We start from the raw sequence: 19307 nt of genomic DNA, 5'->3' as shown, positions 1-19307 counted from the left end.
CTGTCTTTTCTATGTCCACCGGAAATACATTATTTTATATTTAACCCTTGCTTTGTCTTTTGTTGTAATATTTCTTCTAATTTTATTTTTTCAAATTTACTTTTTCTCTTTTAAATAATTATAAAGATTTTTAAATTTTAAAAATACTTGTACTCAGTTCATGTGTAAATAATCATATATAACTACATGTTATCCATCTTTCTTTGGAATTTTATATAAAACGTGCATCGAATTTTATAAAAGAGAGAAAAAAAGAAAACTTTTTTTTTTTAAATAAATGAAATAAAATAAAATAACAAAAGGCACCCTAACTGGTAAATTTAGTTGCTGAATGTACTTGTTTTTGGTTACTCAGAATTAATGTGAAGCAATTCACGATGAGGGCAATGATTCAATACCATATATGGGTTTTTTTTTTTTATTATCATTTATTTCTTTTATTTACTTGAATCAATTTTATTTCGATTAAATTGGCTAAGGCCATAAAAATAATTGTGCAAAATGTATATATGCGTGTATTAAATGCGAAATACGTGGATGGAAAAAAGCAAACAGTTTTATATCAATTAACACTCAGTTCATGGTCATATTGTTAAAGAAAAAAATTATATATTTTATTTTTAATATACTTTATCCAACTCATTATAAAATTACCGGTGTATATATTAATGAAAAATACCATGAATTTCTAGGTTCATGGAGTTGTCACGTATACCAAATAAAACTGATAATTGGTGGACTTGCAATCAAGTACAACTAAAATATAGTAACATGTTATCTCTAGACATACTCTCCTCCCATTTTATTTCTTTACAAGGACCGCTATAACACCGACACTTAATATTTATTTACCAATCAATGAATTACGCAATAATAAATTAGAAATAGATATTATCAAAAAATAAATTCACATAATATAAATGTTATTTAATTGAAATATTTTTTGCCATATTATTATCATTATATACATATACTTCTCCTTGGTATTTTATATTCAATGATATTTATTGTATTTAAATGAATATATTTTTCTTTTTGAATTTAGTCATTGATGTCATTATTTAAAAATTTTATAAATTAATAAAAAATTTGCATGGGCGTATCAGTGCTATAAATTTCAAGTGTAGACAATTTAATTATTTGCATTGAAATTATTGTTTTAATTTTTCATTATTATTATTTTATTGTAAATTTTATTTTTATCGATGATATATGTCGATGGTATATATATAGGAGGGGTCATATAATAATAATAATAAAAATTATTTTTAATTCTAGACTTAATTACAATTGTTGAGCGGTAAAATCATCAGTACCGTTGACAGGAATGGGACAACTTCTCGTAACTTTATCTCACGTTTCACAATACAAAATAAATATAGAAAAAAAAAGGGCATGAAGGCGCGAATATCAAGAGAAAGATGAGCGCTTTGCTCAAAGGGACAATCATTAAGGTGGTGTATACGTCTACCCACTTATTAATAACACTCGCCGCTCTTGGTTGTTTTTATTTTTTTATTTATTTATTTATTTAGTTTTTATTTATTTTATTTTTATTCTGTGTCTTGTTCTTATATGATGTGGAGGTTAATAACCATTGTGAAGCATTGGTTCTTTTTAGTTGCATTTCTCACTCTTATTTATTTTTCTCACTTGCTCTTGCAGTATGAAATATATGACCTACGACTTGATGATGTAACGACTTCCTAGACACTTAATCGACGACACTTGAACATCAGTGCATTATAAACATTGTATTGTGGGTGTAATATCCTCAATCTCACATTCATTATCTGACCGTCAAATTTTATAGGCGTTGAAAAACCATGAAACAAAACAATGGTGTATATTATTTATGTAGAAATTATTTTTTATACATGCGGGTTCTTAACTTTTTTTTTTTTTTTTCAACATATAAAACATCCAGCAATTCAACAACATCCCTTATGAAAATAAATAATCTGTTAGTTTAAAAAACACAATTTTTTTTTTTACTTTTATTAACAATTTAATTATGAAAAATAAAAATAAAACAATATTTCATAAAAAATAAACTTGAAACTCATTGTCAATTTATAATTCAAATACTAAGAAAAATAATAATAGTAAAAATATTAATCACTTTTTAATAATTATAACTGACCTTAGACATTCGATAATTGTTATCAAATTTTATTATTGAAGTATAAAAAATTATATTTCCGTTGTAAATTCAATTACGAATGTTGTATTGATTGAAGCATGAAATTATTCCAACAGATTTGACAAACAACTTATTGCCAATGAATAGTTTGTTACGAACTCTTTGGTTGAGGTGAATATAATCTTACATCTGAAAAAAAAAAAAAAAAAAAAAAATGAAATGTCAAGTTGTTGTTATCTTATATTTTCTAATGATAAGTGGAATTAAATTTATACATGGTGAATGATAATATTATATAAAAAAAATACATGTTCTTTTAATGTAAAGTAATAATTAACAAGTAAAATATTAAAAACTAATTACACATAGGTTGGGATTATACGAATGTCGATGAATGGAAAAAAGAATTTCCCCAGAGTTGTGCTGGCTCTAAACAATCACCAATCAACATAATTTTAAACAATACAAAACTAGCATATACAACTGGACTAGAGTGGAAAAATTATGATTTCACTCCAGCTGAAATGAGACTCACCAATAATGGTCATACAAGTATAAACAATAATTGATTTTTATTTAAATAAATAATTATTAATTCTCGAAAAAATTTTAATATATTTAAACAAATGATTAAATTTATTTCTTTTTAGTTCAACTACAGGCAAAGTGGTATTATTATGATGCATATGTAACATCAGGACCTCTTGGCTTGAATGATTATATTTTTGAACAGTTACATTTTCATTGGGGTCAAAAAGATAATGAAGGTAGTGAACATACAATTAATGGAAAACGATGTGAATTAGAAATTCATATGGTACATTGGAAAAGAGATTATGGCTCAATCGAAAATGCAGTTAATTATTCAGATGGATTGGTGGTTATTGCTTCTTTTTATACTGTAAGACTGGCAATCAATTATTATTGATAAATAAAAGTTTAACTTATTGGTATGATTGTAATTGTAATTTGATATTTAGGTATTATTAAATAGAAAATCTCAAGTTTTAGAAAATATATTAGATGCTATTTCATCGGTTCAAAATGTCAATGGAACGACAAAAATTGAACCATTTCCACTGTCGGATTTTAAAGTTGCTGATAATTACGATGATTTTATTTCTTATTCTGGATCTTTGACAACACCAAAATGTAATGAGGTTGTTACATGGATTATTTTATTGACTCCTTTTTCAATATCTAAAAAACAGGTATACATAAATATAAATTTTTATCATTAAATTATAAAAAGCCTAATCATGATTTTTATATTTTTTGTATGACAGATTGCCAAGTTCAGGTCAATAAAATTAAATCATGGATCTAAGTACAATTATCGTTCAACACAACCATTGAATGACCGAAAAATACGTGTATATCGTGATTTTGGGCATGCATTTGCTTCTGATATTTATTCGTCGATTGTATGGTAATAAGTACTTTTTTTAATTTAATTTTTAAATATACAAATTTAAGTAAATTTTATAATTTTAAATTAAAATATCTTTACATTTATTGTATTGATTCAAAAATTATTAAAATAAATTATATAAAAAAAAAAATTTTAATGCGATTATTTATTTTTAATTAAGAGGATAAATTTTTTTGTCATACTTTTTGCTAAATAGTATTGAAGAATTACTTTGAGTTTAGCATACTTGTATATTGAAAGATTATTGTTGTTTTTTTACAACAGTTAAATTAAAGTTTATTGCGTGCATATTATCATCATTTGTATTTCCGTAATTAAAGTAAGTATACTTGCGTGTTTTTCATTGGTAAAAAAAAAAATATAAAAAATTTATTTGATTATCCATTATAAATTTTTTTATTTTATATTTATTTTAAACATATTATCAGGTAATATTTGTAAAAAAAATGAATTTTAAGTTGTTTAAAAAAGTAGAAAAAATAAAGAGGTATTCACATATGTTTCACGAACTTGAACGAAAAGTTGTTGGCATAATTTTTGTGTTATAATCTTCAAAAAATTTTATAAATTAAAAAGTAAAATGAAATTTATTATTTTTTTGAGTATTTTAACAATTTCTAATGGATCACCCATTCCCCAAAGTCACGGTAAGTAATTATGCACTATCTTTTTTTATATTTAAAAAAAAAAAAAAGCTATCCTAATTAGAATAATAGTTTAGAAAGTATAATTAATTTTTTTCTATTTGATTTTTCAGAATGGAATTATGGTAATACCAGAAATTGGGAGGTGGAATATACAGAAAACTGCAATGGTTTAAAACAATCACCTATTGACATATCGTCACCAAGTCGACTGATAAAGACAACAAGAAGCCCCCTTGAAATAACTTGGGAAAATTACGAAAAACTACCGATCGAAATAATTGCTCAAAACAATGGACATACAAGTTAATAAATATATAAATAATTCATAAATTTAAAATGATAAAATAATTTAATTTAACATAAATTTCAGTTCAATTTGATCCAAAATGGAAAAATTTCGATACTCCATTTTTAAAATATAAAGGAAATAAATATGTTTTTCAACAATTACATTTTCACTGGGGTCGAAATGACCAAGTAGGAAGTGAACATACAGTCAATAAAAAAAGGTAATAAAAATTATTTATATGTATATGAATTTACAATTCAATAAAAATAATTTAAAATATTTTTTTTTTTAAATAAAGATATTCATTGGAAATGCACATGGTTCATTGGAATAAAAATTATGGTTCATTGAACGAAGCTATAAATCATAAAGATGGATTAATTGTTGTTGCATCTTTTTACCAAGTAAAATGTTTTTTATATAATATATTTATAATAATAATGAATAATAAATCTTTTTTTTTATTTAAATATATTCTAGGTAAAGGAAAATTCTCATTCAATTGGTCTAGCAAATATTATTGACGTTGCTAAAAAGCTCACGAAGGTAAACACGATAGAAAAAATAACAAAACCATTTCCTTTGTCAAACTTGGAAGTTGTTAAAAGTACTGGTGATTGGGTAACATATGAAGGATCATTAACAACACCAAGCTGCAATGAAGCTGTGACATGGATGGTATCATTGAATGAAAATTCATTATCAAAAAGACAGGTGGGTTATTATTGAGCACTGCATAATTCAATATTAATAATTTTTTTTTTCTCGAAATTAACAGATGTCAATTATTAGACATGTCAATTTAAACCATGCTGATAGTCACAACTACCGTCCAACACAGCCACTCAATGGACGGACCATTAATTGGTATCTTCAAAAAAAGCAATAATGCACAAAAATTCTTCAAAATTATTGAAAAAAATTCAAATCAAAATATGACAAGTATAAAAATAAAAATAAAAAAAACATAAATATTAGATATCTAATCAACTGTATTAAAAAATGTTTTCAACAATATAAAAAAAAATAATAAATTGTAAAATTGCAACGAAAAATAAAATGTTAAAAAATAAATTATTATTTACTTATTTTTTTTATTTAAAATTGTTTCGTCATATTTAAATTTATATGTTAATATTGTATAAACAAACAATATAAAAATGTGATATCTACATACATGTCCGGTGACACAGGATGCTATATAGTAAACGCATCTGATCTTGTTGTACTTTCAAATTGGTAACCAATAGACGGCCCTGGATGTACGTCAGTCAGCTTCACTAAACAAGGCCTTAAAAATTTAAAATCTTTAAAATTAAATAAATTTAAAAAAATAAAAAAAAAGTCCACAGATATAAAAAATTTTGTTGGCAAATAAAAATAAAAACAAAAAAAATTAAATTAAATATACTAATTTTTATCTAAAGTAATTATTACTCAATAAAAAATTTTTGAATAAAATTTAAATTTTTTTACCAACAGATTTATTTTAATGTTCTTTTTTTTTTTTTTTTAATGGAAACATAGGTTTCTCTTTATGATTATTATGTATATAATGATTTTTTTTTTTTTTGCTTTTTTATTAGTTCTTTTAGAAGCCGGCGATTGAAGCGCGTAACTTTTGATGACTCAAACAAGACGAACCAACGAACACGCAGCCACAGGTCACGCTTAATTAAAGGGTTAACGACTGAAAACAGTAAATATATATAAGAGAGTCTCGACTATTCTTTACTTGTCCTCAGTATTTCGTTGGATCAACAGCACAGTAATATCGTTTTCACTTTACAACATACGGTCAAACCAAGTATAAATCTATTAGCAGATCATTACTCTGTTAATTTTTACAGACAATTTACTAAATTCTTTGTCAAATAATTCGTCATTATTGTCCTTGAATGAACGAATGCATTTATTTAAAAATTTCAATTCACTTCAGTTTGTCATTTCAACCACGAGATAGTAGAGATCAGTCCACCGGTTTTACTTAACACAACATTTAAAAAGAAATATAATTATTTTCTTTTATCAATATTTATAAATTAATGTAAGTAACATTTATAATTAATTTAAATTTCAAATAATTATTACTTTTTCTCATATATATATTAAATACATTTATATAATTTTTATTTTAAATGTATGCCAATGCAAATTCAACTATTTTTTTACTTATTTTCATTTAATTTAAATGTATTTACGCGAATTAATTTAGCAATATATATTTGGATGATTTCTATTAGCCCAGGTGATTGAAATTAATTTTGGTAAATGTTACCACGTACATACTGCTATATTTATCAAATTACTTAATTATATTATCAAGATATCGTCAAGCTTAACATGTGTATTTATATTTTATTATTCAATCAAAAGTGGCATATATATTTCTAAATTATTACAAGTAACAAGCGTGAGACTTTCTTTGTTCTTAATACTTTCAAATTAGAAATGTAAAAAAAAAAATACATAGTACTACTTTTTCTTGTCACTCAATGATAATAATTTATTTTAAAATAATTACATTTTTCTAACTGTAACCTTGAATCTTGTGCAATTATAATTATCGAATAGTTACACTGGTCAAAGACATGCATGCATACAAATACATGGAGTCACACAGTATGAAAGCTAATGATTTTTTTTTCAGATATATGTAGACACTGAGCTACCAACTTGACCACAAAATTTGACCGAAGAAATTATAAAAGAAAATTATTTTTCAACTAATAACCAGTAGTTTTAAATTAAACATGTATAAATCATTGAAAATTAATTTGGCATTTTACTTGGGTTTAATTTTAATGACAAATGAACTTAAGGTCACATATGGTTCAGGTAAAAAAAAAATCAAATTAAATTAAATTACTGTAAAATTTAAATACCTTGAAATATTATTTATAATTTTTTTTTAAAGGCTGGGACTATAAACATCCCGATGAGTGGAAAGAGATGTTTCCTAATGACTGTGCAGGTTCCAGACAATCACCAATTGATATATCATTTGGTAGTGATGTGATCACACGAGGTCCCCTGCGATTAGAATGGAATAATTACCGTAATAAACCAAAAAACATGACAATTACAAATAACGGTCATTCAGGTATATAAATATTCAAATAAATTATTATCAAAAAATTTTTTTTACTTACGTAATAAAATATTTTTTAGTTCAATTAGATGTTCAATGGGGTAATAGTAAAGATGTTCCATTTGTAACATCCGAATTATTTCATAACAATGAATATGTATTTTCTCAGTTACATTTTCATTGGGGTGCTCATAATACTGAAGGAAGTGAACACACATTCAACGGACATGGGTAAATAGAACAAAAAAAAAAACATAACAATAATTAAATAAAAATTATCTACAACAATAAATTTACTAAATTTTAGATTACCCTTGGAATTGCACATGGTACATTTTAAACGTGAATATGGTTCACTTGGAAATGCATCAAGTTATCCAGATGGTATTGTAGTTGTTGGTTCTTTTTACAATGTAAGTTGATTTAAATTGTGCATTTAATATTTATGTATAGCAGATATTTTATTCTGAAACACACTAAAGTAATTTTATTGTGCAGGTGTCGAATGTTAAGTCAGTTGCAGTTCAAGATATATTAGACGCTGCTGAAAAAGTTGAGGAAGAAGGAAGTTCTTGGCAAATTGAGAATTTTTTATTGTCTGATTTTGAAGTTGTTAATGATAAAACAAGTTGGATATCGTACAATGGATCACTGACAACGCCACAATGTCTCGAGGTCGTCACCTGGCTTTTGTCATTGGATCCATATGACGTAACTGAAAATCAGGTAAAGTCCAAAATATTTTATGAATATTTAAAATTAAATGTTGATGATTTTTGTTTTTTTTTTTTTCTGTTTGGCAGATAAGAAAAATACGGTCATTAAAATTGTCTCATAATGATGATCATGACAATCGACCAACTCAACCATTGAATGGACGTAAAATAACCCTTTACACTGTTTTATTTTTTTGATAATAATCACTGAAAAGTATATAAGGCTGTTTGCTTATTAGTTAAATGAATATGTTACTTATTAGTTATGTAAGAGTACAAGTATAAAAGAAAAAAAAAATTCATATAATGATGTAATTAACATCTATAAATTAGTTGCATTGTCTTTGTGTTTTTCTATAAGTTAAGCTCAACATCTAGCACATTGAATGAATCATTGTACTTGTAAAAAAAACCTCGAGTACACTTCTTTTTTTTAATTCGATTTCAATCTAGGTAATTGGCATATTCTATAGTACATCAACATATCTACGTATAAAAATTGTTACGCAATTTTTTTTTTTATTTTTTCATCACGCGTTATTCATGGCTATTTATTCATTAAAACATCAAGGTGACTTTACCAAACTAATGAAATTAAATTGTTTGTGTATTTATAAATTTTTTTGTTTTTCTTATTTTTTATAAAAATAAACTTGAGGCTCAATGTCAAATGACATGAATGAAAATTTATGATAAAAAAATAAATCAACACATCTCATCATAACAAATTAAATATCAAGGCATACAATTTTTTTTTTTTCATATATTATGCACTTATATACAATTAAATACTTAATTTTATTTCAATCTGTAAATTTTAAATCAGCTGACTCAATTGAAATATATAAAAAAAAAACGATAACGAAAGTAACGACCATACTGTTAAAGAATTTCGTTACGGTTAATCTCATAAATGGACGCAAAATCGGGTTTACCAATACAACTTTAAAAGTGAAAACAGTATGGAAAAAAATATACCAACAATAAAATACACGGTTATTGGAATAATTATTTGTTATAAATTGTATTGAATGAATTTAAAATTAAATGATAATGAAGGTAATGAAATATAAAAGTTAAAAAAATTAATTAATATAATGATAATACGAGGTTATTTAAGAAAAAGGTCTGCCTTGAAAAAATATATGTGAAAGCTCTATGTACGACGGGTAACTAACGTGAGGCGTATAGCATTAATGAAATATCGTATTGTAAAATAAAATAAGTATTGAAAAATTTATTGAATAGAAGATTTACTATTCAATTGACACAAACAAAGATGTCTTCATGAACATTGTGTATTTTATTTAAAATCAAAAAGACAAGATAGTCTTGGTCGCGGCATCCTGAAAAGTCAACTTAGGAGTGTCTTTGGTTAACATGAGAATTCAATTCATTAGTAGATTTGAAAATAAATAAAAAAAATAATAATACTATTATACTATCTATTGAATATGGTATGTAGATTAGTAAAAGGCTAGTTTAGAATAATTTTATAAAAACAAAATCTAAGCAAGGTTAAATTTATAAGGTTAATTATCTACAGATGAGAATCACTCAAAGGCCATGACCCTTTCTAGTAATTAAATTAATTTAAAACAGTATAATTAAGATTCATCAAAACACCAGTTTAACTAATTGATTAAAATATATTGACTAATTAAATAAAATTGTGTGTAAATAATAAATAAAAATTAAAATAAATAAAATCATTTTAGTTTTTAATTTTTCGTAAATATTTAAAATTTATATAAAAAATAATAATTTTTATATATTTGCAAATTATTATGCAAGTTATTTTTCTACAGATTTTTTATGAATTTAAAATAAAAACTTTACATATAAAATTAACGGGATATCTAATAATATTTTATACTAAAAATATACTTATAAATTTGCATTGATATTTTGAAAAAAATGTTTAGTTTCTATTTATTTATTATTTTTATTATATATCATTTGCAGAAAGATATATTCAACGGATTGACGTAGGTGTTAAATATAATAATTTAACGTAACTTGAGAAATGTATAAAATAAAATTGCGTGGTCTTTTACTTGGTTGTATTGAAGTCATAAGGAAGTAAAAATTCAAATGTATGAATGAAATTATATACTATTGGTGTGAGATTTAACATTATGTTTTAACTGAAAAAGTATTTGTGAATTTTGAGTAGATGTAAATGATGAGTCGTAAAAATGCACGATGATAACTGGACCAAGAAATTTTACTACATTTTAATGTTATATAAATGAAAAAAACTAAAATTCAATTTAATCAAACATGCGGATATTTAATTTCAATAATTTCATTTATGAACCTTTGAATAATATATATTTTTTTTGATGATGATTTAAAAATTAATGGTTTGTTATTTTAAATAAATAATTTTGTATTTGTAAGTTTGATTAATCGAGATAAAAAGATCAAATAAATACAAATATACAAGTTGATAATGATGAATGTTTTTAACTTACAATTTTTATGATTTTCCAATTGGCAGATTGTTGAATATTTTTATGGGGCTATGGTTTTATTAAACGTGCCAAACCCTCTTGAATTATTTATCTTTGCAAGTGGATTCTATCAAGGCTGCAACACGGGAGATTAATTTCGATTAACTCTTTTATTCTTTGAAGCCAACTCTGCATGATGATCCATTGGAATACTAAAAAAAACAAAGAAACAAAACAAGGCGTAAGTCATAAATTTTAAAAGTAATGTATATATATAAAATAATTATTAATAAATTTAAAAAAAAATTTAATTAAATACTCTTCAAGTTTTATAAAATAAAAATAATATTCATAAGAAAATTACTTTTTAATTATATTAAAAATTTTTTTTATAAATATATATACATCATTAGAAAACTTTTAACCAAGTTACACGTTTCACTGGATACATATATATATTTTTTTTGTTCAATTGAAGAGTCGTAGGATTAACGGTATCATTGAGTCCACGGAACAATCGATATATTTACAAGGTACAGAAGAAAATACCTGACAATGGCTCAAACAAGACCCATAAAACCACCTACGTTAACAAAAAAAAATAAACAGTAGCAATTCGAAAAACTGGCTCCAACGCAATTCAACATGTACGCACCTACGTATAATGATATCCACTACTTGTTGATGATTGTACCTCGATTGATATAATAGTCTCGACTGTCTGACATATGTATTACCAAATATTTCATTAATTTCAATATAACAGATAAATGGCCATGACTAACGTGGCTCTTCTGACTTGAATTAAATGCCATGACGAACTTGGAAATTCCCAGTTGAGTTTAAAAGTAAAAATAATATGATTATAATATAAAAAACATTTTTAAAAAAAAATCTAAAATAAATATAAATTACAATTTATTTTAATATGCTAATAATCATAATAGAAAAAAAAATAGAAATGAAGAATTATATTGAATATCAATTGATGGTTAAAGAATTTAGAATTATTATTAATAGATTGTTGCTGATTTATTTAAACCAAGTCGTTTGCTCTCGTTAGCCCTGAATTTGTAAGGATTATCGGATCATCAGATGAATTCAATTGGCCTGAATATTCTTGTTAAGAGATTTTAAAATACTGATTGTGTCGCAGTACTTGTTTGAATTGATAATGTCGATGAGTCAAGTACAGTGATTCTAAGACTAAGAATGAGACTTGTACAACTCAATGATACTGGTTTTAAATTTAATTATTGCAATAATTTTTATTTATTATTTTTCTTGTCATACCTTTGCTACTGTCTGTATATTTATTAGTATAAAATTATACGAGGTGTTGCATGTACGTGATATTTATATATAATATTATAGTTCAATATTCAATAATAAAAAATATATAATTGAATTATTGCAGCAAATAATATTTTCAAATAATAAAATACCATAATAATAATATCAATTGAAAATTGATAAAGATGATAGTTCATCTCAATATATTACTCTTTGATAGAATAAAAAAAAAATAATATATTTATATGTATTTTAAATAAAAAAAAAAATTTGTTGATTGTTTTCTTTGGATTATTTCTACCTGCACAAACTGCTATATCTTGATAAAGCTCCAATTTCATTGCCTTGTAAAGAAACAAAATGAAAATACAACAAAGATGAAAGAAAAAAAAAAAAAATTGCCAGCAGAACAGGTCGAAGTTATTGGAGTTATTGCATCACGGAACTGAATGTATCCAATGTACCCAAGCCAAGAATCCCAAAGTACGTTGTCCATGCTCACCAGTTCGACGAACTCGCAAAAGGGAACATTCTTCACGGCCCCAACTCCGTCAACATTCAACTGAATTTATCTGCAGTGCTGAAAAAAAAAAATTACATTAATATAAAGTAAAAATTTTGATAAAAAAATAGAGAAAAAAAAAAGAAAGAAAAATCATCTTATCCATTAAATTAGCAGAATTTTGAGTTATCAAAAAGAAATATTTTTTTGAAATAATCAATATGTCATTTATGTAGTCATTAAATAACCAAGATAAAATTAGAAAAAAAATTTCTATAATCAAATATTTAACTTGTCCGAATGAGCTACGCAAATGTAGACAACACAATTGAGTACCAAAGTCATTCAAGCGAATAAATATACTCAGTGCATACCCTCTCGATGAACGTGACGAATAAAAATTATGTACGCTTCGCAATTGAAGTCATTGATTTACGTGCAATTTATCTTGTTAAAAAAAATTTCATAAATACACGAAATTAAATTTTAAAAAAATTAAAACAGTTGAATCGCACAACTCGTTGCTTTTATTTTCAAGGTTTTTTTTTTTTAAATTTTCTACCCAAGTGCATTGTCGTGCCCTGGGTATGTTTAAGTGTATATAATGCAATTTTTAAATATATTTATTTTAATAAAATAAATAATAAATAATGATAAGTATTAAAAATATAAAATTTAAAAGATAAAAAAATAAAAACGAGATGTTAAAGAAGTAAAAATGAAAAAAAAATAAATAAATAAAACAAGAAGAATGCAAGGCGATTTGCAATTCACCGGTTGGCTGGAGAAAGCTTCGTAAATCCTGGCATCGTCCTCATCCTTCAAAGATCCGGGCGAGGTCTTATATCATCGTCCCTTGTTTTACCATGAGAATATATAAATAAACTCATACAGAAAAAGTGAGAGTTTCCTGTATTGCTTTCAGGTTGATATTTAAAAACGATAAATAATATAATAAATCTAAACATATTATATTCCATTATATTTACAAATTATTTTTAAACATATAATATCATGTATTATTTATTATTATTATTGCCATATTTTATTAAACATCAATTTTACTGTTCATTGAACTGATCTTTCAAATATATATATAATATTTTTTTTTTGGATCAATTAAATAAAACAGCTGTTAAAAATTTCAAGCAAATTTTTGTTTTTTTCATTACAAAATAAATAATAAAATAAAATATTTGTTTTTAATAATTATCAGTTGATGATTTATGAAATACTTTCAACTTGAGTAATCAAAATAATTTTTTTTTTTTTTTTTGTACATGAAGAATCAAAATATTACACTAAACATGTTCGCATTCGCATGCCAGAATTTTCCATATATTTGATATCAATCTTTCTCAAGTATTTTGCCATCGAGTGTATACCGTAATTGTATGGTAACATATACAAAAAAAAATTTCTCTTATACTATTGTTGAAATAACTTCGTGGGATCGATTGCGACAAAGTTTAAATTAGTCAGTTATTCGTAATAATAAAATAAATAAAAAATAAAAAAAATGATAATTTAGTATAATGCAATTTTACTGCAGCAAAGGAAAAACAAAAATCCCTGACACACTCAATGTAACAAGTAATTAATAATTACTTGTAAAGTCCTTATTTAAATGACAGTAAAATATATATTTTATATATTTTTAAATAATATTTCACACATTAAATACAAAAACATAGTTGCAAAAAAAAAAAAAATAATTATATACGATAAAAAATAAACACATTATTTTTTTTTTTTAAATATCGAACAGTTGCTTTTTTTTGTAAAGAAATAAAAATACGTTGTCGTACAAATGTGTCTTTAAAAGGAATGAAAGATGGTCATGCAAAAAATTGGACCTCGGTTAATTTAACTTGGCTTTTATGATTTAAAAAACATAAATATATAAAAAAATAAAAAATTCGTAATTATGAGAGTTTGTATTACGCAATGACTGGGCTTGAAAAGTACCAAGATGAGATAAAACTTGACGTGTCTCGTGTAAAAGAGAGTAAATCAGTAATGAAATTACCACAAAGGTAAATTGTTTGCTCATCGTACGCTGAATTAAATTTTATTTAAAATTCAAAGCATAAAAATAATTTTTATGAACGTAAAAAAAATTTACCAATATGTCAAATCATATTAAATCAATGACAGCGAAAGTTATTACAACGTAATTATTATTTGTATATAAGATAAATATATTTAAAAAAAAAAAGCAAGATAGAAATTTAAGCTAAATTCTTATTATGGTGGCAATGTTGACGTTGACATAGAGTCAGAAATTCTTGCTACCTTATTTGAACACTGCACAAACGCATATAAAATATTTCAATGACTGGTACACTTGTGGTTACATAATTTTTTTGTTAAACTGTCTCTATATACATATTATATTTTGACTTGAATAATTGTTTTTGTTTAAATTCACTCAGTTTTATTTACAACATGATTGTTTATATGGATAATCATGATTTTATTTTTCTGTTTATATATTTATCCCTTTTTTTATGTGATTTATCTTATTTCTAAAGAAAAGAGAAATTACTAGAGCTGTGCTATTGTTATCAAAATTAATTATTAAAAGCATTACTTTTTTAGTTAATAATTTATCATAATTTTATCATTCATAAGTAGGATAAAGACTAACATTTTTATGTTGACCTGACTGTAATGACAATAATTTTCAAATGACCGCATTTCATTTATATTATATTTTCGACATACACGAATATTCCACGCACTACTTTACTTGCCTTGTTTAAAATACAAAAACAATGCTATAAAAATTGTAAAACGCTGAGAATATTTTGCATCGATGAATGACTAATTTTATAGTATTTCATTTTTTTTTTTTTTTAAATTTCTTGACTTTCTCACTTTTTTACATACTCCATTGACTTTAATGAAGAAACATTAAAATTTTTTTTTGTTTTCACATTCGTGCTATTTTTTGTTTCACAAATAATTGTCACTTATTTTTACTGTACTATTACTGAGAAAAAAAAATAAAAACTATTATGATAATTATTGGAAATTTTTTTTTGAAAACAAAATTAAAAAAAAAACATATTAAGTTCACTTTTCTTTGGTAATTTGATGGAATCTTTCGAAAAATTCCCATGAGAAATTTATTTTTTATAATTAAATTCATTAAGTGCAAAGAAACAATTTTAAGAGCTAGTGATGCAAAACATTTGAAAGTTATTGATTCGTGTCACTGAGAATCCAACACTTTTCCATAAATATGTAATTTTATTTTCGTGCGACTATTCCTTGTTATACTACTAATTATCTATGATTTTGAGTATGATTTCGATTTTTGATTTTCACCTATTTTTTTTTATAAATTCATTGAGCTACCAAGATATACTAATTTCGAAAACCTAAACGATAGAATTTAATTTTTTTGGCACTGTATAATTTTTCTTGATACGTCGCGTTTTTTAGTCTAATTTATTTACTAAAATTTTATTTAATCATGACTATTATATTGCATTTTATAACGGACCAATAAAAAAAATTAAAATTAGTAATGCTCTTTGATATAATTGAATGATTCGCTTGAAATGATCATGAAAATTTTCATTGTCAAGTAGCAAATAAATTGTTAAAATTTTTCTTCAACGGAAGTAGCCACATAGTTTAAAAATAAATGAATAAATATTCAACAATTCATTGTCCTCAATTTTTTATAAATTTGAGCGAGCAATTTATTCAGTTGTCGAGGTAATTTGAATGTAAATTATCATGACATCACGTAAAAATATAAATTCAAATAAAAAATAAAAAACTTACCGCATTAAAATATTAATTGACATTTAACATGTAATTAAATTGACTTTTGAGAATGAATATTGGTGATTAGACATCGTTGTTGACCCTGTCCTTCCGTTGATGGTGATGGGCATACACAAGACATGAAGATGCAGAATTATTTTTTTTTTTTTTGTATTAAATAGCAATAGAACGTTGATAAAAATCTTATGTGGCTCAACGAAGCGTGGAATCGAGTTACCAAATTAACGGCACCTGCAAAGAGTCCACCAATTGGGTTCACTCGATCCTCAAGCAAGATCAAAACCTTGAACCTCTATAAAATCATACAAATCGAGAATCACGACTTGTTCTGAAATATCATAGGATTTCATGCTGAAACAAACAAAAAAATTATACATTAAAAATAATGCAAACATCATGAAATTTTTTTTTTTTTTTTCAAAATGACAAATTATATGCTTTGATCTCGATATAATCTTGAATTGAATTTGAAATAAATAAAAATATTTATTCAATAATTTTTATATATAATTTATTTAGTAACGTCTTTGTTTAAAAGACGAAATAACTTTGCATTTTTCAAGTATATAATTTGAGCATAGATATCATCTTCAAGCTCGCAGTCTTTTTAAAAAAATATAATCGACCAAAAAAAAAAAAAAAATACACAAAAAGAAATAAAGTAAATTCAGATAGAATATATGTAAACTTCTTCATTAATGTAGAGTGAAAAATGTGAGGGAAGAATAAATTTACAACCTCGACTATCCTTTGGATATTATTTCAAAAAAAAAATTAAATTCTCAGTGATCAAAAAAGTGAAATAAACACTGAGCTATATTCACAGTTTAATAAATTTATTTAAGTAAAGTAATACAAGCTCATACGTATAAAATTTCATTAATTAAATTTTTAAAACAAAACCTTGGCAATTAGTTTTAATTTTTGTAAATAATATTCACAACATCAGAAGCTATGTTCCATCTTGAGCCATAAATTTATAACTATCATCAAATATTATTATCCATGTATATTGCAAAATTATAATATTTTTTAATTTTATAAAAATATTTAACTGCCAAAATATCCATGCCTGAGGGCTGAATAAAATATTTTTAAAAAATTTTCAACAACAAAATATAAAAATAATAAATAAAAAGAATAAATTGTTGGTAAGTAAAAAAAAAAATAAAAAAATATCTCGAGATAAATATAAATTCTTTCAAGCATCGTTTTTTTTTTTTTTTTTTTTATCAACTCATACTTGTTACATCTAGGGGAAAGCCATATACGTTCATACTGTTGAGTTACCATCTCGTAAAAATGCGTGTCTGTTTACAAACTAACTTCACGTATTTATATACCAATGGCAATTTAACAACAAACAACCCTCTGGACTTTGTCCAATGGCATAACTGGGACTACCAAAGAAAGGACACAAAATAATTTCCTGTTAGTTTAACCTTTTATTTATCCCGTTGTTCTTATACTATCTAAAAATCCAAACAATTTGCTTTTACCCCAAGATTTATATGATTATCACACTCAACTCCTAGTACTGTTATCTAATTTTTTTTTGTTTTGACTTCCTCTCAATTTTTAATGTACTTGATCAAGTAATAAAAAAAAAAAAAATCAGCTAAATAAAATAATAATATATATATTCAACATTTAGAATAAAAATAAAATTCACAGAATAAAGAGTTATCAAGTGGATCTTTATGACTTGTGTCAATGTTTTTTTTATTATTCTAAGGTTTTACTATTTTACCAACCCAGGTGGTCCAATGAATTATATCATAAATCATCAACTGCAAAAATAACGTAGTTATTTATTGTCTTTTTTCCATTTTTTTTTTTTTAATTCACACTTTAAACATCCCCATAGGTTATCATTGCAAGTACAGCTTTTTTCAAAGATAATCAGTATTTTATGTAAATAATAATTATCATTGATGTGTGAATTGAATAATTAAAAATTAAATATCAAATTAATAAAACTTGATGTTTAAATTAATGTATAAATCATAAAGTTTATAAATTGGAATGAAATAGAAATTAGAATTCATTTTTAATTTTATAAATTAAAATTCAAAATTACATTATTAAATGATGAAATAATAAAAAAAAAAAAAAAAAGTATATAAGTAGATATTTTATAAGCAGTATATTTTTATAAATTAAAATTTAAATTTCTCTATAGTAAATAGGCCATAAAAATGAATTGATTTGATGATTGAATTGATCACATATATTACAATGTATATGTCTACCTTGATGGCATTGAAGATAGCCATTACTTCAGTCAGTGTTATATGCCAACAAAACCAACGATTTGCTCTCGGACCGAGGATTTATATTGCTCCCACGAAACGTGGTTACTCACAATCTCAACAACTTCTTATACAAGCATCACAATATCCAATATATATAAAATTCATTCTTTTTTTTTTTAAGTTGAAGTCATTGAATATAGTTCAGAGTCATTTTAAATTGTTATTCTGTCTGCAATAGACTCTATATTTACTGCTGCACTTTGAAATAATGTTTTTTTTTTTTTTTTCTTTTTTGTCTTCTTTTCTATTTTAATTTTTTTTTTTACAATATACTTATATATATTTTGTTGTTATATTGTAAAAACCATCAAGTTAAATTTAGAACGGAAATTAAATGATAAAAAATAATTGATGTAAAAATATGTTATATTTATATATACGAAATATAAAGACTGGTCGTTATCATGCACATTATGACACAAGATTACAGACCAAGAATTAGTAGAAATATTCCATATAGACTTATGGATAAAACGGTAAAATCAGCAGCAGTTAAACTGCATATATGCGACACGTTCAACGACGATATTCACTATACACTATTGCCATTTTTAACAGTGACAAATGTACATTACATTAATAGCGATAATCACTTGTTAAAAAAAAGAAAAAAATGAAACCC

General features: G+C 24.3%; 1 protein-coding gene across 1 annotated transcript; it reads left to right on the top strand.

The window, feature by feature from the left end:
* Window positions 1–2378: 2378 nt before the first annotated feature.
* Window positions 2379–9220, top strand: LOC122861113 (carbonic anhydrase-like). Its single transcript, XM_044165299.1, has 16 exons — window positions 2379–2421; window positions 2513–2695; window positions 2794–3044; window positions 3124–3354; window positions 3430–3572; window positions 4179–4222; window positions 4333–4524; window positions 4704–4731; window positions 4810–4915; window positions 4992–5225; window positions 7223–7349; window positions 7429–7614; window positions 7683–7833; window positions 7910–8015; window positions 8101–8328; window positions 8406–9220. Exons 1-16 carry the CDS (start codon window positions 2394–2396, stop codon window positions 8514–8516), a joined length of 2349 nt encoding a protein of 782 aa, XP_044021234.1. The 5' UTR covers window positions 2379–2393; the 3' UTR covers window positions 8517–9220.
* Window positions 9221–19307: the final 10087 nt, after the last annotated feature.

This window comes from Aphidius gifuensis, linkage group LG1, assembly GCF_014905175.1.
Source record: "Aphidius gifuensis isolate YNYX2018 linkage group LG1, ASM1490517v1, whole genome shotgun sequence".
Lineage (NCBI taxonomy): Eukaryota > Metazoa > Arthropoda > Insecta > Hymenoptera > Braconidae > Aphidius > Aphidius gifuensis.
The sequence above is the reverse complement of the archived record's forward strand: the minus strand, read 5'-3'. Positions and strand labels throughout refer to the sequence as shown.

Coding starts and splice junctions, on each gene's coding strand:
- LOC122861113 (XM_044165299.1), top strand. CDS start 2,394: ATGATAAGTGGAATTAAATTTATACATG. Junction 4,916..4,991: donor TTGTTGCATCTTTTTACCAA/GTAAAATGTTTT, acceptor AATATATTCTAG/GTAAAGGAAAATTCTCATTC. Junction 7,615..7,682: donor TACAAATAACGGTCATTCAG/GTATATAAATAT, acceptor AATATTTTTTAG/TTCAATTAGATGTTCAATGG.